General features: G+C 44.3%; 2 protein-coding genes across 2 annotated transcripts; both read left to right on the top strand.

Moving 5' to 3' along the window:
- The first annotated feature begins 118 nt into the window (after positions 1–118).
- Positions 119–6,587, top strand: LOC122397755 (junctional adhesion molecule B-like). The gene is made up of 6 exons (XM_043397137.1): positions 119–581; positions 1,298–1,461; positions 3,264–3,474; positions 4,029–4,179; positions 4,344–4,492; positions 6,364–6,587. Exons 1-6 carry the CDS (start codon positions 494–496, stop codon positions 6,462–6,464), a joined length of 864 nt encoding a protein of 287 aa, XP_043253072.1. The 5' UTR covers positions 119–493; the 3' UTR covers positions 6,465–6,587.
- Positions 6,588–10,520: 3,933 nt separating this feature from the next.
- LOC122397920 (dynein light chain Tctex-type protein 2B-like) lies at positions 10,521–12,617 on the top strand. The gene is made up of 4 exons (XM_043397418.1): positions 10,521–10,625; positions 10,720–10,806; positions 10,914–11,110; positions 12,452–12,617. Exons 1-4 carry the CDS (start codon positions 10,521–10,523, stop codon positions 12,615–12,617), a joined length of 555 nt encoding a protein of 184 aa, XP_043253353.1.
- Positions 12,618–24,949: the final 12,332 nt, after the last annotated feature.

Genomic DNA, 24,949 nt, shown 5'->3' with positions numbered 1-24,949 from the left:
TCGCGTACCACGAGACGCGTACGACTTTTCGCGCCGTTTACGAATTAAAAAAAAGTATCGGAGGGACTCTTCGTTTCGATAAGAAAAAAAAAAAAATAATTTAGAAGTTCGCCAAAAGTATCGGTTCGTCTTTCGATCGAAAATGGTCGCTCGTTAAACGCGATGAATCGAGCGACGCGTCCCTCCGCTTTGATCGAGGATTCTGTTTGTTCGACGATCGTGATCGTTGTCCCGGGATCGGCAAGAAATGTATAGTAACGCTTTTGTGCGTAAACGTTCAAACGTCGTGGGTGCAACATACGTTCGTTCGCTGTCGGGGGAAGAGATCGGTTACGCGGACACGCCGAGGGAACTCGTCGCGAGACGTACGACGTGGAATGGAAATCGTCGAGGGATGATCGTGCAGCCGCCGATTGATTTCGGAGAGTTCTGGGAATCGCGGGGAAACAGAAGGGGTAGCGAATGAAAATGAAAGAGTCTCGTGCGTAAAAAAATGGCACCGTTCCACGGCATGGCCCTTATACTGCTTGGAATCGGGTACCTGTTACACGCCGAACCGCCGTCCGGTCATCGGAACCTAGGTACAACCACTGTCAAAGTGTACAGATTTACGGGTACCGCGTCGTCCTACCGATTTCTTTCGATTTTTTCCCCCCCAAGATCGTTTCTTATTAACTTCTAACGATCGGATGGAACCGGTTACTGCGCGTCGCGTTTACCTCGTTTAACGAAACGAAGAGTTATCCGGCGAACGAGGTCGGATCAAAATGGTAATCCAACGACGCTAAAATTTCTTGAATCACCGTTGATATAAATTAACGTAATACGGGCAACAGCCAACGATTAAACGATCCTTTCAAACGATATTCGTATTCGATGTGAGCAGAATATTTTAAACAAAATTTTAGCGAGCAAATTAATGCTATCCCGTTTCGAACTTTTCAGAGCAAGCTTATCGTTTTAATCCCATCTTCTGGATCTATAGAATCTATAATATATATATTAATATGGTTTGTTTAAAATTAAGTAAACGTTTCACCTTCAAATCGACTAGTTGCCCGTAGAACAGAATTTGAAAACGGCGATGCCCAATTTCCAATTTCTCGACCATTCGAAACTCGTGTACCACTGTTCTTTTCCCCCGAAATTTGACAAAAGGTACACCATCAGTTTCGAAGGTTGTTCTCGAAAGTGTTTCGCGTGGTATATCGATGTATTAAGCAGTTTCGTTGACAAAACGCGACGGATACGAAAGCTTCCCGGTGGCTCGTTCAAGCGTGTGATACCTGAATTTTAGCGGTGCAACGGCTCGACGACGAGAAGCTCGACAAAGCGGAACAACGCTCGCATCGAGGGACGAAAAGGACTTATTTTTTCAAAGACACGTCCCAAAAGGTGACCGCCATTGTGGGACAAACCGTTGTGCTGTTGTGCCGCGTTAGGAACCTGGGCAACAGAACCGTGAGTTTTGCGTTTTACCCGACGACAATAATAGCGTACTCCAAACCATATCAAACTCGTTCAGGCTCGATGGACTCGCGATTGTTTCGGAACGGTCAGACTTATTTTAAAGGCAGTTTACCCAGTTTCTACAGGCCACGTCGCCAGAAACGGTAGCTACGTTTATTTACACAATAGGGGCACGGGACAAAAGTTTCGGTTTCGCGAAGATACTCGCCGCCGTATTGTACGAAATATTTAAATCAAAGAGAGACCGGTACCACGGATAAATAGAATACGAGCAGCAACGAGTAATTTACGGTCGGTTCTTGACCCCGACTCGGCAATTCCTTACCGGGGCTAATCTTCCTTTCGTTCCGCGATACACCTTGCACGCCTCGCGATTTCGTTAGAAGTTCCCGAAACGATAATAACGAGTCGCTAGTCCAGGAAAGTAACGTTGCTCGTACAATTGGATTTCCACGAGATAACGCCGCGCCGTACGAAGTATACTTCCCCCTTAAATGATCGAAGAAAAAGGCGGAAACGAGTCGCGGTATCATAACTATTTCCACCCTCTCGTTCCCTCCTTATCCCTTTCAGCCTTTTTCCTTTTGTTGTCTTGTCAAGAGCTCCCTACCCGTATTACGTTTGAACAAAGTTCCGTGGAAAGAGTTTAATAACCGTATCGCGTGGAATATTGCAAGAATATCCTGGCACCGGCTACCCAGTTAGAATCCCGACGTTATATACTCCGGCGAAAGAGTAGATCCTCGTAACTGTAATCGCGATGTTGGCCGTATCAGAAATTTAGGGTGTGGAACCTTGGCAAATATTTCGTGAATCGGAGTCACGTACGGTTCCGTTGAAATCGTACGTGGCACGCAATAATTCCTGGCGATCGCGCTCTCGAAACCCTATGCCTAACCCATCTCTACCTCTTCGATTATTTCAGCATTTTTGAATATTTCCAACAACCTATGAAGTAATTAAAAGGTACAAAGGATCGAGTTGATCTCGATAAAAAATATCGTTCGATGCATTTTGCAATGTTTTTAATTCGAACGTATGCTGTGTAATAAGAGTAACGCTACGTTCGGTCTTAATAAGATTAGTATAATACCCGCGAATACGCGATTTGTTAAAAGAGATGATAGCAAAAATGTTCCGCAATATGAATTTTATAAGAGGGGTGGACTTTGTCGAGTTTCATTGGCGTCCCTCGGGAATGAAAATATCCCCGCAAAAGACGAATGAAACGCTCGGGATTGTTGAACGCGAAAACATAGAATTCGCTCGACGCGGAATTATCAGGCGCGGGCGTTCAAGTTGTTGTTAATTAAAACCGTGAAGAATTGTTCGCTCTGGCACCCGGCATAAAACGCCGCCGGTATCGAGTAACTGTTTTCGAAATAATCGCGCACGCTTTTCTGATTTCTTTGATTAATGGCGAAACGATCGACGCGCCGCATCCCGTGCGTTTCTCGTTTTCACGCCGCCCCCCCGGTTGTCAATAAACATTAACGCGTACGGTCAATACGATCCTTTCTACCGATAATTCAATTATTTCTTTTTATTCCGTGCAAAAGCTTTGACGGATGAAACGGTGATTTTTACCCGAAAGATAATACGAGATACGCTCCCGTCAAAACTTTTGCATTCCACGGCTCCGTTCCCGTCGCCCAGCCCCTTTACGCCGAGGCCACGCCCCTCGGGGATCGTTTCAAAGTTGTCGAGCTGTACATAAGTCGGCGCCGCATATCGTTTAACGTGACCCGCGCGATCGGGCGCGTGTCCCGTGTGTGACTTGAAATTTGTCCCAGGTGTCCTGGATCCGAAAAAAGGACTTGCACATCCTAACGTCCAAGTCCGTGACTTATACGAGCGACGCAAGATTTACGATAGTCGGCAATCCGGAGAACGACGACTGGAATCTGCGAATAGATTACGTGCAACCACGGGACGCCGGCATTTACGAGTGTCAAGTTAATACAGAGCCCAAGATATGTAGGGCGGTCGCATTGAAAGTTTTGGGTGAGTTTCTGTCGCGCCCCGACATTCCTGAAACTGAATGTTTGCATTCGTTTAACGCGGAAAATGCTCTTTTTGGGGGACGCGCGGACCGCGGGCTCGGGACGGTACGGTTGTTCGGTCTGTATGAAATTTAGAGCACTCCATGCTTTCGCCACGCGTGAAACTTTTAAGGGGTTTAGCGAGGCTGAGGGCCTGCTAAAATACGCTGCCTTTTGGGAATAGTTTTTCAACACGCGCCCGTGTAATTTAATTTAACGTTAAACCTCGACTCTCTATCAATTTCGACGATTCATAAACGATTGGAAAGGTGAACTAAATCGTTACACGGCACTATCTCTCTTCTTGCAATCGTATATCTCGAACACACCTATGAAAGGTGTCTTTTGATTTCAATAACTGAGTTATCTAAACGAGTCCAAGCGGTACGACTCGATCGCAAGTGTTTGTAACTTGGATCGTTGCAATAAGCGAGGGAGTACCGTTGCTATCTACCGTAGTATCGCAATTTAAACGCACGATGGCTTATCCGTGTCATTTCGCTCGCGTCGAAACAGACGTGCAGGCGAAGATTACAGGGCCCGAAGAGGTGTACGTCAAGAAGGGTAGCACGATCAGTTTAACTTGCATCGTGGACATACAGGATATTCCCCCGAATAACGTGACTTGGTACCATGCCGGTGCAGTGATCGATTTCGACGGTCCAAGGTGCGTCCTGTTTCAACGCGTAAAATCTCTTTGTCGTTTCTATCTCGTTCACCTTGCTCCTTGTGCACGGTTCAAAACGCAGAAAAAAGAAAACTTCTCGTTGCGTATACGTCTTGTCCGTGGACCGTTATAGAAATCCTTAATAATGTCTTTGCGTTCGACAGGGGCGGTGTTTCCCTGGAAACGGAGAAAGGTAAGAATGGCACGACCAGCAAGCTGCTAATAACTCGCGCGCTGCTCAATGACAGCGGCAATTACACGTGCGTCTCGAGCAAGGTTGCCTCGGCGAGCGTGATGATTCACGTGTTGAACGGTGAGGATGAAATACGCTCGATTAAGTTAACTCGCTTTATTCCGTCGAATCCGCCAGATACAGTGGACGAAATTTCTCCAAGAGAACTCTGATAATAATACGAAACAAATTCTGAGAAGCAATCGTGGAACAATCGGAACTTCCGTCCACCGTAGATGGGACTCTCGTCCACTTTACCGATCCTATCACATTTTTTGTTTATAATTCAATATTCTGTCCTGCTCAATGAATATTAAGCTCGAACGATGAAAGGGCTAGCGAAGTATAAATTGTCCACAGAGCCAGACTTTTAGATTCGAGCAAAAATGTTGAAATATTATTAAAGGACGAGATTCCACGGAATTCGAGAATTTTCACGTAATATTCTACTTCCACGTAGTCGAGCGACACGGCCCCCCATGGATTTTACCCGTCATCCGTGTCCTGGTAATGCAACAGTCAACGCGATAAAGCGCATTTTGCAAAATATTCTCGTCGGGAGAAATTGCCTCGAAGCACTCTCGATCGTCTCGTGCTACAGTAGCGCTCGTCCAAGAATATAATTATTTTCTCCTACGATCCAATTAGACGCAAAAATCATAGCGCGGGAACGATCGTCTTTGTTTTAAAATTTAGTCGCAGGTGTAATTTCCAGTGTCACCGGCATGTATTCAGCGTGTACGCGTTTCACGCATGAAACATGGCGACCATTTCTCTCCCCTTTTGTCTTCGTTGTATTTCACGCCGCTGAAAAGCGTAGCCACGCTTTGGAAGTTTTCAAATTACCTTAATTTTCGGTGTTCCGAAAATTTCACATTCCCGTTCTAATATAGAATTAATATACAGACGAGTAGGTTGAATGATCTACACTAAATCTCCATTGAATATTTGTTGTATATATTTCAGATATTTCGGTATTCCAAGTATGCGATGCTTGCTGTGAGTCGAAAATACGGGAGAAAATGTTGTTGGTACGGTGCTCCGTTTTCGATAAAATCGATTTTGAGAACTCATCGGGTACGCGTGCAATGGAGTTACTACTTGAGCATCGGCGCAAGTAGAAATAGTGAATAATGGCCAGACGCGGCAGACAAATCGCATTCAATCGCACCCGTGCCCGATAAATTTTCAAATTCAATTATCTTGTAAACGAAGCATTATACGAAAGAATTTTATTCAGCACTTTCGACCGATTCTAACGCGTAGAATTACCTTCTGTCCGTTCGTACCGCCTGTCCTTGAATTTAGACTCGATTAAAGAGGTTTGTGCAACAGAATTTCGTTTGCGACGAGCGCTATCGTACACACGATCGAGAAAATAAAAAAAAAAAAGACGAACCCAGGAGCGTTCGATAATTCGTGAATTCTCGTTCCTTCGAACGGTCGCCTGATACCAATTGTCACCAGCCGCGAAACTCGTTACGGTTTTCTCGTTAACGCGCGACGAACGCATCGGAAATCTCGAGAACGAAAAACAACCCGCGGAATTGAAATTAAACCGCGACGAGGTTCTCTCGTTATGTAAATCTCGTTCGCCCCGGCAACATTTTCGAGCGATGCTTCGAGGATTGTCCTTTTCCCCGGGCACCATCCAATTATAACACTTAACGCGTGACATTGATTACGGATTTATTTTCGTCGCTAGAACCGGAAGGGTAGGAATACATTGTCGTGGAACGTACGAGGAAAACTTTACGCGCGAATCACCCGTACGGGGGCAAAGCGTTGAAGTAGTAAATTTAATTTTCTTCTTTTATTTTAAGGGCCCTCGACGTCTCTACCCCTCCCGCCTTGTCACCGGTTTCCGCCCGCTCCTCGTACACCCTTCCAGAGTGTCCCAGTTTGCGAATCGCCGCGATAGATCAGACCTCGTGAACGGAGTTTCTTTTTAGGTGAACATCCTGCAGCGATGCAACACGGCGGCACCGGTAACGTCAACAGAAGAGCGATTTTATTCAGCCTGGTGCTCCTGGTGGACGCGATATTTCGGTGAGCGACGTTTCTCTGCCTCTCGGCCCCCGGTGGCCCTTCCGCGAAGGGTTTTCAACGCCGGCGCCCACGATCGCTTTACCAGTGGCTCGCCAAAGTGATATATCGAAGGGGACTCGATGTGTGATTTACGAGCATCGGCGTTTATCGCGCGAACTGAATTTTCTATGAACCGAGAAACTCGGCTACGAAATATTTTACTATCCGTGGATAGACGAGCCGTTGCGAACGCGCATCGTGCAAGGGGAATACCATAACGTCGCTCCGTCGTTACGATCCTGTCGTCGGATCTCTTGTGTAACATTCCTCTAGAACAATAAATATTTGGCGGTTCCTTTGCACGGACAAGGGACACGATACCTCTTGTTGCTTCTTACTCGTTCATTCTTTTATCGGTCACCAGGGTGTCGGGAAACAGTTTATCGCGGCTGAATTCTTCATCCCCGGGTCGACGGCGGTCTGTCAATGTTCCCACGAAAACGTAAATATTCGTCAGCCTCGTCTTTTTAATATTAGAAAACGTTCTTCCGCGTCTATCGGTTCGAAGGGTAGCTTCTAAAATAGGGTTCAGTCCAAACATGCTATTTAGAGATTGATAGATCGGTCTACCGGAGCGCGATGGTGCACTCAACGACCCATCTGCCGAATGTTTGACACTTTTTTTGACAGATCTACGTCGACACGGGGACGCGGAATTCACCCCAGCCGCGACAAAACGTTTCTTGGCTCGCAAACTTTTACGGAGACCGTCCCTTCTTTCCAACTGAGAACCGGTAGAAAAGATAATCGTCTAATGTTTATCATAGCAAACGTACCGCACGGGAAAGAGAAACATCAAGGAACTTCTTCATTTCTACTATTCGATCGGTCAAAACGCTATCGACGATACCAGAAAAATGTGCACATTGTAAGTTCCTCGGAGGCTGATAATAATGTATTTATTTCAGTTTGAAAGTAATAAAACTTCAGTGTGGTGTATCGAGAGAAACCTATATGAAGAAATATGAGAAACCCTCTCGTAACTTTTTAACGCGAGACGAACAATCGAGACACCGTGGCTAAAAAGGTTAACGATCCCACCGCGAGTAGAACGAACGCAATTTCCACGGGATCCCTGTCGACGATCGGTTATTTTCGAGAACAGAGAACGGAGCACACGAGCCGATTTGAAAGTTAACTTCCGTGTAATGATAATTGAACGACGCGGTCCGTACGATTTCCCCGGGATTACCGGTATTAAATCCGGACAACGTTTCCCGATAACGGAGGGGGGGGGGGGCACAGTTCTGAAGTCCGTTCGGTCGTGCGTATCGCTTTCGCGCACACGTCCTATCGGCCTGCGCTGCGAACGGGTCCCGGTGGTCTGTCTCATTTTATGCAAATCGCGCAGAAGCATCTGTTAGGGGACGGTAGCCGCGAAACGGAGACGAGGACGCATCGTCGATGTAAATTCATGTGAAACCGGGACGATCCACCCTCTCCCTGTGCCGTCGGTGCGTGCTCCCCTGACCACGATCACCGGAAATTCCGGTTGGAAATTGGACGGACACCGGGCGATGTCGCCCGTCCCCTTCGAAGCTTACAGCTTAGCCAAGTTTAGCGTCTACTGCGGATTAACGACCAGCCGATTTTCGTTGCCAGCGAATTCCCTTTGACGCGGCTCGAACCCACCCTCACGGTCCAGAATATTTTCGGGGAAAAGATCACCCACAATGACCTGACAGAGCTAAGATTACCGTTTTTTTCTCTTTCCATCGTCATTTTCTATTACCGGTAACGGAGTTTGGGAGTCCCGAGCTTTCGGGGCCTTCATCCTGTTCACAGTTCCAGGACTACAAATTCACGCACAATGCCCAGCCGGCTTCAAGATCTCGAAAGTATAAATGCGCGCGGGGCATAAAGCGACGGGAGAATGGAGAACGGAGAATGGAGCGCGCTTTGCAACCTTTCCCCTTTGGGCGTCGCGAAAATCGAAACAAACGCAAAGCATTCCAGCGTCGAATTGCTTCTACTTAATCCTTCTACGGGAATTTAAATTAAAAAGGGACGATGTCGTTCGTAGATTGAAATACCTGATGCGTCGCGAACGGTCCTCGATAACGTTGGAATACTCCATCAACGCATCGGGCCGAGATTGCCAGGGAATCCGTGGAATACCTGAAACGAACGGAGGAGAACTTTTCGACGGCAAGTTCTTTTTCATTTCCTGCAAAGATTTCCAGGGGCGAGGAGATCGTTGCAACTTGGCGACGAGTCAACCTGGAAATTGTACGTAACACGTTCGTATAAATTGATTTTATTAAACGTCGAATTCATCCTGAATCCTGGGTAGGGAACGTGCATACGATTCTCTTTTAATTGGAAGGAAAGTGCCTTCGGTGATACTTGCGCGAGAGATGTTATTAAACTTTCGTATAAATCATTTATAAAGAAGAGGAACTTTTCGAACGGATATTATCACCTGACGCCGTAATCTTTGGTTCTCGTCCATCTTTGACAAATTAATGCTTTCACCAAAGCTGAATCGTGCATTAAAAATTGTAATATTTCGCGACAATAACAAACCCATGGATTTCGTACGTTCTGTTAATAGAACGAAGGTGTTATCAGTCTTTGGTCCCCCGTAGGATTAATGGTCCCATTCGGGAGTTTCTCGTCAAAGTATTTTTTATTCCCACGGTAGTGCAGACTCCGAGTTTAACACGATTCGGAGCACCATTTGTTATCCGAAAGTTAAGTTCGCGCGAGATTTAGAGCGGCAGCCGTAAGGTCGACGGGGGGAGCGGGAGTTTTAGTGAATTTGTTACGCGAGAAGATACAGACGTCCAGTCTGTAGGTAAGTTTCTTCCAACGGTGTCTAACGAGTTATCGGGCCGACGTTAACGAGCTTGAACAACGTGGCCGTAATTTTCTGAGCGCGGCGTGCACTTTGTTTCCGGCTCGTCGAGAGGATTACGAATTACCAATTGGCGACAGTGCCTGGGTGCCGTGCAGGTACCTTCGTTCATTCTTTATTAAACCTTCGGGTCGCGAATAACGTTTGGTCGCGAAATGTTGCCGATTATAACGATCTCGGTTATTATATTTATAACCGGGACAAAAGTTTCGTGGAAGTTTCACTGTATTTCGTTTGTATTCTCGTCATTCGAGAGTGGAAAGTTTGTGGTGTACGGAGAACGGAGCGATTAAAGTTTTCCGGAAGCGTTTCACTCAATCTGTGCGTACGCTTTAAAAACAGCAGTTTCGTTTATTAAATTAAATGCTTAAAACGTTCTCTCGACTCTTTGTTTTTTGGTCTTGGTCGTTGCAGAAATGTTAATCAAAGGAACGTGATGTTTGATTAAGAGCGCGAAAGAGGGAGAAACGGAATCACGATTAACAATATTTCTAACGAAATCTGTTATATTTGATGTTAAAGAATAACTGTGCCAGATCTTTTGTACGGTTATCTTATCGCGAATAAAGTCGTTAAATGGAAAGAATAGAATGTAGTGCGCGCCGTTCGGTCGAATCGAAACGGCGAAGCAGCGAAATCGGTACGATCGTTTCAAGGAATTTCCCCGTCCCAAGAGCAACGAGCGTAGGAAACTGAAATAAAATATGTACAAGCAAACGCAATATCCGTAAGATCTTCGCAGAGTTTCTTGCTACATAAGCTCGCCTCTTACATTATAAAAAGTATCTTGTATTCGATATGAATTAAGCGTCGCGACGTGCTGTTCGCTGTTTGCGAATTGCATCGCGATCCGAGCGGTCTGCATAAAAATTGCAACGTTTCCTCCCCTCAATTCGAAGAGATAAAGAGTATCGTTCAAACCGTGAATTAACCAGGCTATGGAAAATTGAATATAAACATCGCATCGAGCACAGGAAATCAATTTACAAGAATTTTGACACCATCTTAGGAATCTGATCCCGTTATTTACAATTATTATTTTCCCTAACTCAGACCTCCCGATGCGATCTAACCCTAATTTCAGCGAGGAGCCTTCGTTTGTTCGGCTGTTTTCACGCGATAGCGATTCCGGTGGAATAATTCGTTGGTGTTAATTTCGAAATTATGAGCCAACAGCAAGTAAAGATGATCGACAAAATGCGTCAATCGAGGTTCCGTTCCGTAGCGACTCTGGGAAGGATGAGCACGAAAATGACGTCGTTCGTCGAGGTGAAGTCAATTAACGATAACCGATCGTCGCGACGGGTTAGGTTAATCGGGGTCACCGATCCGGTATCGTCCACCGATTCTGATATTGTTCCAGAGTCGAAGGAGACAGACGTCAAAGGTCTCCACGATCGGTTCGTTAGCGAGTCGCATGTTTTTCCACAGACGCGGGGACCGGTTGAAGGTACGTTCAACGACGTTATCGGAACAGATCCTCGAGTAGATCTTAACGGAGAAGGGACGCGGATTAATTAGCGGTACCCGTTACCCCACGGGTGAAATAACTCGCAGATACCCAAGTACCAAAACACCTATCGACTCGAATCGTTCGACAGCTTCGATGCGGAGGAGGTCGATAAAATCGTGTACGATGTGATGGAGAATAAACTGTCTACGGTGACGTCGTATCAGCCGGATGAAATGGCAAAACTGTGCATGGATATTGGATCCGAGTTGCAAAACGCAATTTCCAGGAAGGATTACGACAGGTAGTATAATGCTCGACGCGTCTACCTACGTTTTGCGATATAAATTGCCTCGAAACTTGCGTAAATTCTTTTGCAAACGATGCGAATCGTAAATTAACGGATCGTATCCACGCTCTCCCAAATCGAGCTTCTCTACAATTAAAAAGAAACTCTGTCGACTTATTCAAAGCCCGATAAAACTACAATAAATAATTCTAGAGGCCAAAATAAGACGAAAATCAAGGAGGCTTCGTTAAAAAGTTACATTTCCGGCCACACAGTGTATTTTCGGCAAAGAATTTTTTTCCTCGAAAGTACGTAGGATTTCGGGTGTATGTGTATTCACAAAAAATAATTGTAATTGACCCCCGCAACCGAAAATAATTTTTCCAGAACGATTTGACAAATTTTTTTTCACCGAAAAATTTCAGTACCTATTCGATTTTTTTTCTCGAAAATAGATAGGATTTCGGAGGTATGTCTAATCACCAAAAATGATCATAATTGACCCCCGCAACCGAAAATAATTTTTCCAGAACGATTTGACAAATTTTTTTTCACCGAAAAATTTCAGTACCTATTCGATTTTTTTTCGCAAAAATTGATAGGATTTCGGATGTATGTCTAATCACCAAAAATGATCATAATTGACCCCCGCAACCGAAAATAATTTTTCCAGAACGATTTGACAATTTTTTTTTCACCGAAAAATTTTAGTACCTATTCGATTTTTTTTCTCGAAAATGGATAGGATTTCGTAGGTATGTCTAATCACCAAAAATGATTATTATTGACCCCCGCAACCGAAAATAATTTTTCCAGAACGATTTGAAAAATTTTTTTTCACCGAAAAATTTCAGTACCTATTCGATTTTTTTTCTCGTAAATAGATAGGATTTCGGAGGTATGTCTAATCACCAAAAATGATCATAATTGACCCCCGTAACCGAAAATAATTTTTCCAGAACGATTTGAAAAATTTTTTTTCACCGAAAAATTTCTGTACCTATACGATTTTTTTTCTCGAAAATAGATAGGATTTCGGAGGTATGTCTAATCACCAAAAATGATCATAATTGACCCCCGCAACCGAAAATAATTTTTCCAGAACGATTTGACAATTTTTTTTTCACCGAAAAATTTTAGTACCTATTCGATTTTTTTTCTCGAAAATAGATAGGATTTCGGAGGTATGTCTAATTAACAAAAAATGATTGTAATTTACCTCTGCAATCAAAAATAATTTTTTCAGTACGATTTGAAATTTTTTAATTTTGTCCAAGTATTTCGTTTATTTTTGTAAGTCTGACCTCGATAACGATTCGATCCGAGTGACACTGATTCATTGATCCTTATTGCAAGGTACAAAATAGTGGCGCAAGTGACTATAGCTCAACGTCTCGACCAAAGCATTCACGCAGGCTTTCAGTGTCTCTGGGACGTGGACCGCGACAATTATTCCTACCATGTTTACGAAAACAACCATATATACGCGTGGTGCTGTGTGTTCGGCATGTATTATGAGTGAGATACGTCTCCCGGAGTAAATCGCATTCTGTTTCCCGCGAACACCTGTGAACGCGATATCCACGATATTCTTCGTAATTTCCAATTAATTCCCGTCCACCTTCAACCTTACTTCCCTTTGCACGCGATATATATTCTATAACAGGAATGGCGGACGCCTACGCGTATCATAAAAGTGTATAAAATCTATTAAATCGCATCTAATTAGCGAGTGTTTAAGTTATTACTAGACTGCGGATGTTTATGCATTTATGGGAAATTTTAATCCTCAAAAAACTACAGAATGCATTTAATATGCAAAAATATAAGAAATACTTAAAGTAAGATACGAATTATTATATTTAGGGGTTGAGACAGCCCTCTGCGAAGCTTCCGTTTCATTGATTCTATTAATAAAAATGTGAATTTGCATAAAGATCCGCAGTCTAGTTATTACTTTACCACGATTGTACATTTAATTCTACAAGGACGAAGACACTTTCTTTTAAACATTAAGACGTAGAACAGATACCTGGAGAAATTAATCGATCGAATTAAGCGTACGTACGATTACAAGACCAAGTACCATCGTCCTAAATTTTCATTCGCTACAGTGAGTGTATTTTACACGTATTTTGAGGGCAAACTTGTATTTATCGTACGTTCGCGTGCCAGATCGGACACGCGTGCCACCGGTTCGCCACCCTCGTGACAACGTCGATGGAGAACGACGGAAATGTATCGCGATGTTCGGAACGTGACGTCAAACCAATAGCGTTTTTTTTTCATTGGCCGGACGGACAATCGTTACGCGTCGTTGGCGTTAATCGTTACAGCGTCGAAAACGTCGAATCGCCGTATCCGTTGGAAAAAAACTATAGATCGAACGGACCCACGGTGTGCACCGTCGGGCCGATTGTTCGAAGGCGCGGCCGGTAAAAGTTCCGATCGATTATCAAGTAACCGTGCAGTATTAATATTTATTAGTTTCGCAACTCCGCCCTTTTCTCTCCGTTTTGCTAGCCCCCTATCGCGCCACCCTCGTTTCCGTTTCCCGTGATGATTTATCGAGAAACTTTTGGCCGGCTCGTCTGCCCCTCGTCGGAATAATAGCCAGCGATTTAAAGTTGCGGATACATGCCCGACATTTTTATAGATAGCGGAGGACCTATCGGATCGCCTGTGGCCGGCTGATTTTAGTCCGTTCGATGCTCGACGGACCGGAAGGGCCGCCGAGTAACCATTAACCCTAGGGTATTTGGAGTTTGACAGCCCTTGACCGACTAATGAGCCGTTCGATATGAAAGTAGCACGTACTCGTTTGTTTTTCGACCCCTTAAACCCCCCTCTAATATACAGTCGTCGCGAGCGAAGAGCAGATTTATGAATGCATCGCATAATTTTCTGTAACGTGAATTTTGTTAAAATTATTATCGGCCATTTGGGAGTCGAAATGGATATAAATATTTCATCACGTCAGAAAATTTTGTTCCACAGCGGGTGCTTTGCTCGCTACGCGTGTATCGAGTAATCCGATTACATCGACAAAGTGTAGTAATATTAACGAATATTAATATTACCACTCCTACAACGTTAATCAAGCTTTTAGCTCGTCCGGCAGAATATTTTAAATAGAAATAACTAATTTGAAATAACTACGGTTCGAAGATGTCTCGTACGAGAACGTCGAGATAGAAAATTTCCAATAATGATCATCCCTCTTACAGCGTTCGACAATAGGAATTTGAACGGGGGGAAACTATGTTTGTTTGAACGAGATCGCAACGCAAACTCCGCAGTCGGTATTGAAATCGACGATAAATTTGGTTTTGTATATAGACATAGAATAATCACACCTGGCGGGAAAGAATACCGAACGACAGCGTTGACAAATATGCGGTCGCGGAATGGATTGCAAAACAAAACTATGATACGTTGCTGTACATGTAAAAGAGCTATCTGCGATGCGCACGTCGCGAAAAGTTGTAAATCGTGTGCGCAAAAAATTTTATCTACCTGTGACGAAAGAAACTCGACAGAAATACGCATAATCGACGGTTCGCTAAGCGATTTTAATTAATCGTCGTTCGGGGAATAGTGCTTCGATCGTTCTAAAGAACGCGAGTAAAAATTAAATACGAAACATCGTGAAATACCTACGGATGAAATTTTTCTATTTTCCTATCGCGATAACGGCACGAGCAAGCGAATGAACGAGCTCTTGTTCGGTCGTTGGTTCGCGGTTCTCTATCGAAGCCCGATAAAACTGGTCGCGTCCACGGCCGATAGTTTTCTTTGCCGATGATGGCAATTTCCGTGGCCGTAGATTTTCGATAATACGATTACTGGAGATACAAGCGTCGCCTTAATGACCCGGCTGAAAATTACCAGGAAATGTGTGGCGCGTCGCTCGTTAAATTAATGGCGCAATTTCAGTGTCGTGCCGCGTGACTAGACGCGGGGATGTCGCGTCGCGAAAGGCGGAAGATGGAAGATGGAGGCAAATATTTGCCCAGGAGTGTCTGTCGACTGTTTCGTGTAAAATTTGAAGCCCACAGGTTCCTCCAGGACTCGATTAATTACCTCGATTCGTTCGATTTCCGGGGCATTTTTGTTCGCGCGACAACCGCGCCGCGGGTACCGGAAGTTTATGGCGATTACGGGCGCGAGAGCTCGATTCATACGAAACACACTGTTTTCTCGCGCAGACGAGATTTACGCGATTGCGTTCAGCTGGGCTTAAATTGCTTTTCCTTCTGACGCGTCTGGGGCGAGTTGAAAAAAAAAAAACGAAGGAATAAACCGGAAACATTTATTCGCGTCGTCGTTCTTCGTTTCGTTCGCGCTTTCCGCTCTCGTGTAAACCATGAAACGAAAAAAAGTCGTTCAGCATTTTATGGCAAGCCTGCGAGCAGAAAGGCAATGGGTAAAAAAAAAGAAAGGGAAAGAATGGCGAAACCGTGGCGTGTGTTTCGACACGTAGAAGATTACGTGTTCGACAGGAATTTACATTCGTCGGGGCAGGCCAGAACTCGATCGGGAAGAAACCGAACGCCCCCGCTGGAACGATGAAAGGGGAATTCCACTCCCGTTTTTCGACAAGAAAACTTGATCGACGTCAGGTAGCGGGACAATCTATCACCGGGCTAGTTCTGTTACTGGCTTCGACGTAAAATCAATGCCTATCCTCATTTCCATGCAAATTATCTCTGATGTCGTACGCCGCCGAAAGCGTCGAACGCTGAGTCTTGCAGGGGGACACGCTCGTCCAATGGGTCCCAAACAAATGACCAAAACTGTTTCTTTAAACTTTAGAAAGCTCCCTATCTCGTCCACCTTATGTCAGAAATATTCCATTAGTAAAAATGTGAATGTTGGTGAGAAATTCCCCATCAGCTAACAATTCCATTCGCAGCTGGGCAAACTTCATTCGCGAATAAAGACAAAAATATCGAATTAATTTCTAAACTGTCGTTCGTCTGCTGCTTTGTTCGCCTGGACGTAGGTCCAAGCGTACTGTTAATGGATTCCATTGTAATTTACGAATGAAACATAAACGAACGTTTACGAATTAATTCTTATTCGTTGTTCGCGAACTCCAGGTTCTATTCAAAGCCTATAAATTGCGTTGGAAAATTTAATTTATCACCGTCTGCAAGAACACGTGGAGGAGATAGTACGGGAATAAACGTCGTCATATTATCAAGATCATACATTTTAAATTGAACGAGACGCGATCTCGGATTCAACGAGTCCGGGGATTTCGCGTCGAAAGAATCGTCGTTACCGTGGCGTTGATAAATTAACGAACAACGTAATGAGGCTGGAGAATTATAACAAACCTGGGTTGTCGATAGAGACCGTCGTTACTTTACGACGAGCTCCGTCATCGTTCCAATTTATTACGATTCGCGATCGCGATTGTTAAATTCCGATCGCGACATAGTACGGTGTAAATCGTTATTTAGCGTTCGCGAAGTTCCCTCGGAATCGAAGAAACTCATCGACGCGAAACGTGGGAAAAAGTTGTCCCAACTCCGTGGAACCTTGTTAACGTTTTCCCGTCACGATTTCGACTTTTCCAGCATCGACCATTTTCGCGGAATTAAATATTCCATCCAGTGCACTCACGACAGCTGTTTACGTCGTCCAACTAGTTTTACGCCGACTATTTGTACGGTTCTTGCGCCGGGGACGGAAAGTCGGGAATACAAAACTGCTCCGGAGACGAACACGCTCGCCGTTCGCTAGGGTGGAAACTATCGAGTACGCAAGGGCAAGAGCCGGTTGGCACAATGGGCAGCGCAATTTTCGAACCTGTAAATACGTTTATCGATAAAATAAATTGCCCGCGCTGATCGTGAAGCGTTACGAAATTAAAAAATCCGACACAAAGAAAATCGGTGAAAGAAGGTGCTGGAAAAATCGATCTCTGGATATTCCACGATGGTAAGTTCTGTTAACGTTGATAGCGAGCGTACCAAGTGCCAAGTTCCCGGAAGCGAAGCCATTTCAAAGGAAGGGACTAACGATGAACGCTGGCCAGGTCTCGAGAATGGCAGCGTTTATCGATGCCCGGTGACATTATACGCGGAAACTTTGTATCTTCCAAGTTTCGACCAGCGGCCAGATATCTTGCGGTCGAAGTTAATCTTTCGTCCATTGGCCAACAGCTTCCCTTGAAAACGAAACAGAGACGGATGATTTGCGTGAAAAATTCGTATGTTCGCGGGAAGAGTAATGGAGCGTGTTAATTGTGGTATTATCGAGCGTGTAGGGGCTCTGGAAAGGAAATGGGAGCTCGAGTTAAATCAGTTTCCGACAAATAAGACTCGTCGGGACGATCGGTCATCATTATGACGGGACATTTCGCCGCGTTTCTCCGATTTCGCGCTCGCCAATGGAACCCGATCAGTCTTTGTCAGATTGGAAGCTCCGCGACAATGACGGCTGGTTTTTATTTCGCCGTCGGTTTGGTTTCGATCCAGGTCGGTTCACGACGTACCTTTTAGAATTTTATTCGGTCGATTCCCCGTCCACGTCCAGGTGTCAACGAAATCGAACGTAGAATTACGTTCCTCGTAGAAGAGCTCCTCCCTTATCGCGACGGATGAAAGCCCGAGCTTGAAAGCAACATGACTAAAATACGCGATATTATCCGCGGCTCTCTAATCTACAGAGACCAGGCGGAAGCATAGAAATACCAAAGCTATTTGATATTTTCGAATATCACGACGACAAAAGTTCTCTTTAGATTTCTACTTTTATTGTTCGGTAAGTAACCTGCAGGCCTGAATGATTTAATTTCCATCGATCTTCCGCGTCGTTCAAGTTAAATTACAAGTAGGAATTCAGTCGAGTCGAGGAGTTATTGACAAAATAATTATGCAGTGCTCGATGAAGACCTAACGAGGTCGTCTAAGAGGTTTGGTAAGCTAAACGTTGGACCCTTTCGCTGTCGCGGATAATATTGAAACTGTCGAAGGCGTTCTACCGTGAACGACGTCGGCCATTTCGAGCCGCGTCGATGGTTCCAGGAAAAACAGATTCTACGTGGTAGGCGAGGTAGAAGCCCACGCACGAACGCATTAAAGTCACGGTGTACGTTGTACTAATGAAATTTGAGTATCCCTCTCCAAAGTCTCGACCCGGCTGTCGTCGTTAATTAGGAAAAATAGGTTCTCGAGATGTCGGGGGGGCCCAGGCTATTGGCGATGCGCGAGAAAGACGAACAAATACTGATATATGGTGGTCGGCCCCTTCCACTTTCAATTTGTCCCGCACGGAATGCCTTTATTTCCTTCCTTCATTTGTCTTTATTTCCTCTAAGCTAAGCCTGGCAACTTAGCGTTATCGGCCGCGACACGCAACCTCGCTTCCCCCCAAGAAACTTCCCACGTGGAGATTCAATTTCAACCCTGTATCATCGCACGGAGGGGTAAGGTTGGATGCAGTTTACGAGCTCTGACTAATAAGTTCCTGGACAGTAAGTTTTATCAACGAAAAAACTTTTCCCTTCTTCGACGCTCGGTTATTAACGATAACTTTAATTCTTACTCGAAACGGTTATCCATTGTTTAACGGACGATGCGTTGAATATAAACGAACGAACGAATGTTACGCTGTTACGTTCAAAAGGAAGACGTAGTACTATGGGAAACGGAGAAGAATAAAATAACGAGCTGCGTGTTTACGGGGAGATGTTGGAACGTATTGATTGGTAGAGTGTTGTAACAGTAGAGAGATATATGGGAAAAAGAGACTCGAAATATAGCAAAGGAAGATTTATAACGGAACTAATTCCTTACCGTACCATTTAGCAGACGTTAACGCGCAGTAAACAGACTGATGCTAAACTGTTTTGTAACAGAGGTTATAAGAATCGTGACTGACTGTTGTGACGCACTGATAGGAACTAAAACTCAATCACGATCTCTTTGTCCGCGAGCCTGGCTCGCGATGTTTACGTTTGGGCCCTCTTTCTGTCCGCGACTATGGCTCGTGATATTTATGTTTGCGTCAAAATCTTTGTCACGAGTCCGACTCGTTAAAGTAGAAATATATGTAGGAAACTTTGATAGGAAAAAGAAAGAATCTCTGTCGAACGAGGCTATTAAAAAAACTGTCTTCTATGCTAATGACGTTGAATCACTTTGCATGCAGTTGATTGTCTTTGACTTTGGAGCTTCCTGCAACGAATGAGATTAGTTTGATCCTGTTTGGTAGCTTAATACACGTCAAGGCGTTGTTCGAAGGAGTTCTTAGCTGTTTTAAAAAGTATTATATGTGTGTTGATCTAAATAAAAATCGTGCAGGAGTCCTGACCTGGAGTTCTTCGGTATTCTAAATATTTGAACATATTTGAGCATCCAGCGACGGGTGTTGGATAAACAAATGTTTTCAAGTCGAGCCAAAAGTAAAAAATCCAGCGAATTTAAATGTAGGGAACGAGCAGGCCAGGCAATAGGTCCTGTAGGACCTATTCATCCGTTGGACAATCGTTCGTTCAAGAACTGTCTGGCTACTCGGTTGAAGTGGGACGGCGCCATGAATAAATAACATTCCACGTACAAATACATTTAATGGAACATCTGCCGATAAATCATGAATCGATCACTCAAGGAATTGACGTAAGATTGGCCCGTTGGTATTCGATTTACTAAAGCACGCGTTGGTATTAATCGAAGCAATTAATTTGTCCAAGTGAAATAAAACGTTCGAGGATTCGACATTTTTATTTATGCATTACAAACGACTGTAGCAAGTTGAAACCTGATGTACCGTCCCACGCAATTTTATCTGCACTGATAGCTGTGGCCACGTGAAATATGGCGTCATGTAAGAGCGGCCATATGTCCCACGCAGGGGAGTAATATGGATACTTATGTAGGGAATATGGGCAATATGAATTTAATCGCATCTCATTGAGATCATGTCCGTTCCAGCAGAACGCTTACTTTCAAAAGCACGCGATATTATGGTCGAGGATCGTACCATTCGCAGGATTTACTACTTCCAAATTCACTCTCATCGAATAAATACCTAATAAAAACGGTCATCCACGTGTCATTTCATTTTTAGTAACCTTTTTAAAGCGTAGAAAAGATGTTTCAAATAATCGTCACCCCCAAAATAATACCACGAGGAGTTATTAATTCAGCAAGCAACAAAACGGAAGCTGCTACTCAAAAGGAGAATGGAGAACAAGGAATCGTTTATCCTCGAAGCAACCTGGAAGTATTTTAAATGGCCCGCGCGTGTTCCGTTGCTCGAGATTTTTAGTCACCCGTTAGAGAAAAGATTCGAAGCTCACGTTTGTGGGGCAAGAAGCAACGGGTTGCAAGATTACTGTATTTTCCAATTCTTCCATGGCAACCACACTATCATTGTTTTTCCTCGTTCCCTTTTCCGTTTCGCAAACGAGCCGCTATATCCGCGCTAACGATCAATTAAAAGCGTTTTTAGCGGGCCCCTTTGGAATCACTTTATTATCCGGTCTCTGTGAAATGGATATACTGCCTCTCATCTTCCTCGCCCTTACCCCTTCGTTCCTCCGCCTACGTAAAGGGATCGACCGGGGCATTATTCGCGGTTATTTCGCGCGTTTTATAGATCGCGCGGAAAGCTCCCGGTGCCGTTCCCCCCCGAGCTTTATTGACCGTTTAATTTCGCGTATTGACAGTTGCTTTCGGATTCATTGAGAATTATGAGACCCCGTTTAACGTCGAGCCGGGATTACGCAAACGACGCGTTCTACCCGTTAACTCGGACCTTTCTCGAAAACATCTTCCCTCTAAAACGACACCCTTTCAGAGGCTTCTCTCGTTTAACGAATTCAACCACTCTTTGGAAATATTTTTAAAGAAAAGTGCTGTAATACAGTTTCCTTAAGTCAGCAATCAACCCTTTCATCTCAACAGTTTATAAATCCTAAACGATGGGAGATACAAAATCCAGTTTGAAGTGAAATTCACACCCGTTTCTCGAGACCCATAAGAAGAAGTGCAACATCCAGTAAAAATTGTCGAAAAGAGAGTGACGTTGTTGGATCGAGGTCGCGGGGAACTCGAGATAATGAATAATAATTTAATACAGGGTGCTTCAGACTCCCGTGCGTCCAATCATTGCTTCCTAAGTTTGAAGCGACTGCCTCTTGAAGATTCGAGTGTTTGTTGGAACGTATTTACCCGCCTGATTTATCGCGATTTCCTCTCGCGAAGATTTCAATTTTCTTATTCCGTCTACGACTCCGGAACGCGACGCTTTTCCTGCCATTACGGGGACAACGACACGGATTATTAAAACAAGGCGGGCGTGGGCGTTTTTTGGACACTGCTCGATCCGCCGTTCGCCCGCATTGATGATCATGCGAAACGATGGACGAGTGATTCCGTGGTCGTGCTCGACCAGACGTTGCTACGATTAAATCCGGAATACTGCGTGTGCAATTATTATTTCGATGCTGCGGTGGACGTCGCGAAATATTAACGTTTATGGCGACGGATACACCTCGATCCGTCATTCGTCGAATTCAACGCGTTCTGCAACTTTGGGTACACAGAGGACCATTTTATAATAATTTCCAAGGGGCATCGACTGTTTTTATTTTTATTTTTATTTTTAGGTGTCTTTCGTTCGGTGACAGTGGATCAAAGTCGGTGATTTGTTAAACGCTGCGAACGAACCGGGTTTATTAGGTGAAATCGGCGGAACGTACGTGAATCGGAGCCGGCGCGGCGTAAAATTAGATTCGCCTCTGCGGCCAGTTCTTTTCTCAAACGGCGGTCAAAAGTTTCGAACGTCGTATATAAAACTGTCGCTAAAGTCGTTTGCGACTCCGATCGACTAAAAATTCGATTGCTGCCCGAACATGACAAGTTGCTGCTGCTTGGAGCACTAATCCTAAATCCTGGCGATTTATCAAATATTAATATTTTTATCGAATTTACACGCGAAGAGAATCGTTGAATTCGCCAAACCAAGCAAGACGTTCCACGAATGTTTTACGAATATTAGTAATAATAACGGGGGAGATATCCGTACTGGACGAGATTGGCGTCAATATCTGCCCCATCAAAATAGTGATTGTTCTCGAACGTATGGTCGAGCGTTGTCATTTGCAATTTTTTCATTCCGCTTCGTTAACGCGCATTGTGCTTTCGCTATTGCTCGGTACGCTCCTTGTTATTATGAGGATGGGATTTGCGCAATCAACGGCAAACATTCCACGAAAATCCACGACGAAAATAACTTTGTCACGGTGAAATGTTGATTTCGTTTCGTTCGATTCGCGTCGTCGCGTCCTCGACGGCCGACGGCGATGATCGAAATAATTTCTCCGATAATCGACGCACGAACAAGAGGACACTGATTTCGATCGCGGATGAAATTACACCAAGTTAATTACATCGAGGGCGGCGGGCCGGGTGTTTTAATTAAAAAAGTATTATATCGGTAAATAGTGCGATGTATAGCGAGGGCCGCGGGGAATCCCAATAAATCACGTTCGTTTCTTCGACGGGACGCGCGACAGTTCGAAAGTGGAAAGTCAAATTTCATTAATTTTAAACCACCCCTCGTCGTCGCGCGCTTATCGATATTAAAACCAAAATAATTAAAGATTATTGTTTCGCGGCGTTGCGTCTTGTTCCGATAAAGAAAAAGGTCACGCGATCGAACGCTTTGCCTTTGCAAGGGCTTTCGGGGCTATAATTTGCCTTTATGTGCTTTCCGGGGGAGGAGCCTCGAAATGGCGGAAGCGAAGGCAGAAGAGGGAAAAGGAAACGCGTAATCGCGATGGAAAATATTAGGTTGCAGGGTAACTGCGCCAAGATGCAGCGTGGAAACCCTTTAAAACGGAATTAAAGAAAGTGCAGGCTACGTTTGACCGAAAAATCCATTAAACCATTTTTCCTATGATATTAATCTGTATTAAATTGTACAGGTAACACCGGGAGCCATTAGGATAGTAGACATAATACCAGGAGTCATTAGGAGAGTACAGGTAAGTTTCGTAACTTTATAATACGATATGCTTCGACGGGAAATATAATATCGATGCAAGTTATCGTTGGTCGTGATTTGTTTAAAGGAAATTATTAATCAATAAGGGTACAATATTAAAATAAATAGAGAGTCTGAGCATTTCTCTGTCACATTTTCTGAGATTTCTAAAAATTGTACCTTGAAATTCAGGGTTGGTAAATATTAGCGATGCAGTTTACAGCCGTGGGAGCGTCTTTTCGATCGAAAACAGCCCGCGCTGCTCCGTGCACCGTCTTTATGGGGTTTCGCGGTGTGTTATGAGTGGAACGGCACTCTAGACGGATAAAAGATGAGTTCGTTTTGGGTAGCTAATTTACCAGAAGCTCTTGGTTGCCGGATATAGCGCGCAGACGCTCTCGAAAGAAGAAGGTATTACACGTAAGACGTGTACATGACAGCAAAGGTACAACGGGATGACTGGGTCTACAAAGAACCATATTCTCCGTGAAGCTTTCAGCAGAATGGAGAAAGCCGCTCAATACGGAAAAGAAGTTCATCAGGAAGAAAAAGTTACGACGCTTCTACGGGCTTATCTATTTTTTAATATCTAAACATTCCTTGGAACTTACTTTCGGATAAATAGTCGATATATACTGGGCGATATATTGGGTTAGATTTCAAATTTAATAATAGATCGATCGTTCGTCTCGAAGATAACATTCCGAAGGTAGAATTCGGTTTGCAACAACATTTTCCGACTTCTTCTTACGGGAAGAACTTTCTCAAATATCGAGTTGGTTTTAGAGAGACATTTATTTTATACGAGCGTAAAGTTTCAAACGAGTCGATCCGTTCGGTTCTGAGATACTACGCGAACGAGCTTGAAAAACACTATTCCGGGGGAAAAAGCAGAAAGGCTGGTTCCAAGTCCTACAACGTCTTAGACTAAATTCTTTGAAAATCGCCCTTCCCTTTACAGTTTCCATTATACTGGGTTTTAATTAATTTTAATGATCAAAATCGGTTCGAACGAGCTATCGTAGACGGTACTGCTGTTCGTTGTTTCCAAAGGAACTATACGAACTTCCTTGTTTAGCAGCTTTGTCGAAAACAGCGCCCGCGCTCGCTAATAACTCTACTTGGCAACCGATTTCCCGGATATTGATTACATTAACATTTGAGCCGGGTTTATGTTAATTTGACCGGAGCTACGGTTACTTGGAAAAGCGCTTAAACGGGCTACGAGCCCGCAGGAACCGAACACCATCCGATATTGTTTAAATATTTCTGTATCGGCGCTGTATCTGCATTACTAATTTTCCCTTCCGTTCGAACGCGCGATAAACAAAGCAATATTTTTGCTAGCCGGCGTACAACAAACCCGTTTCAAACGGTATATTTTTAATAACGACAGAATGCATTTGGGATCCCGGGGTCGGCAAAATAGTTTTGTTTTCCCGATCGCGGACGAGTATCGTTTGCAAGAGGGGGGAGGGCAGGGGAAAGAAAGGGACGAAAATTGATTGGTATTTCGAAACAGAAAATGCTTTTCATCGGCTTGGAAACAATGAATACCGCAGACCACTCGATCCCGTCGTTCTCGTTAGGTTTTCATTTTACCAATTGCTTCTTTTGATCTCGACGGGTCAACCGGTTAAGAAAGCAAACGCGACGCTCGGCGGCGAAACAAAGGGCTGTGTACCGCGGGCAAAGTGCGTTTCGAAACTGGGAAAAGCCGGAAAGCCGCGCAAAGGAAGCGACGGGTGCCTTTCGTGGTTTGCGTGAAACGTACACCTATATACGCGTACATATTGGTTCCCCGCGGTGGTTGTTCCAGGCTCTCGATCCCTCGTCGCGGACATATTTGCC

The sequence above is a fragment of the Colletes gigas genome, unplaced genomic scaffold (genome assembly GCF_013123115.1).
Source record: "Colletes gigas isolate AHSC1104 unplaced genomic scaffold, ASM1312311v1 Colletes_gigas_Sc00010, whole genome shotgun sequence".
NCBI classification, from domain to species: domain Eukaryota; kingdom Metazoa; phylum Arthropoda; class Insecta; order Hymenoptera; family Colletidae; genus Colletes; species Colletes gigas.
This window is presented reverse-complemented; position numbering and strand designations above follow the sequence as displayed.

Bases quoted from the DNA above. Each gene is read 5' to 3' on its own strand.
- LOC122397755 (XM_043397137.1), top strand. From the start codon at position 494: ATGGCACCGTTCCACGGCATGGCCCTTATACTGCTTGGAATCGGGTAC. The intron at 3,475-4,028 runs GTGAGTTTCTGT...GCGTCGAAACAG, and splicing joins GGTCGCATTGAAAGTTTTGG to ACGTGCAGGCGAAGATTACA. The intron at 4,180-4,343 runs GTGCGTCCTGTT...TGCGTTCGACAG, and splicing joins ATCGATTTCGACGGTCCAAG to GGGCGGTGTTTCCCTGGAAA.
- LOC122397920 (XM_043397418.1), top strand. From the start codon at position 10,521: ATGAGCCAACAGCAAGTAAAGATGATCGACAAAATGCGTCAATCGAGG. The intron at 10,807-10,913 runs GTACGTTCAACG...AATAACTCGCAG, and splicing joins GACGCGGGGACCGGTTGAAG to ATACCCAAGTACCAAAACAC. The intron at 11,111-12,451 runs GTAGTATAATGC...CCTTATTGCAAG, and splicing joins TCCAGGAAGGATTACGACAG to GTACAAAATAGTGGCGCAAG.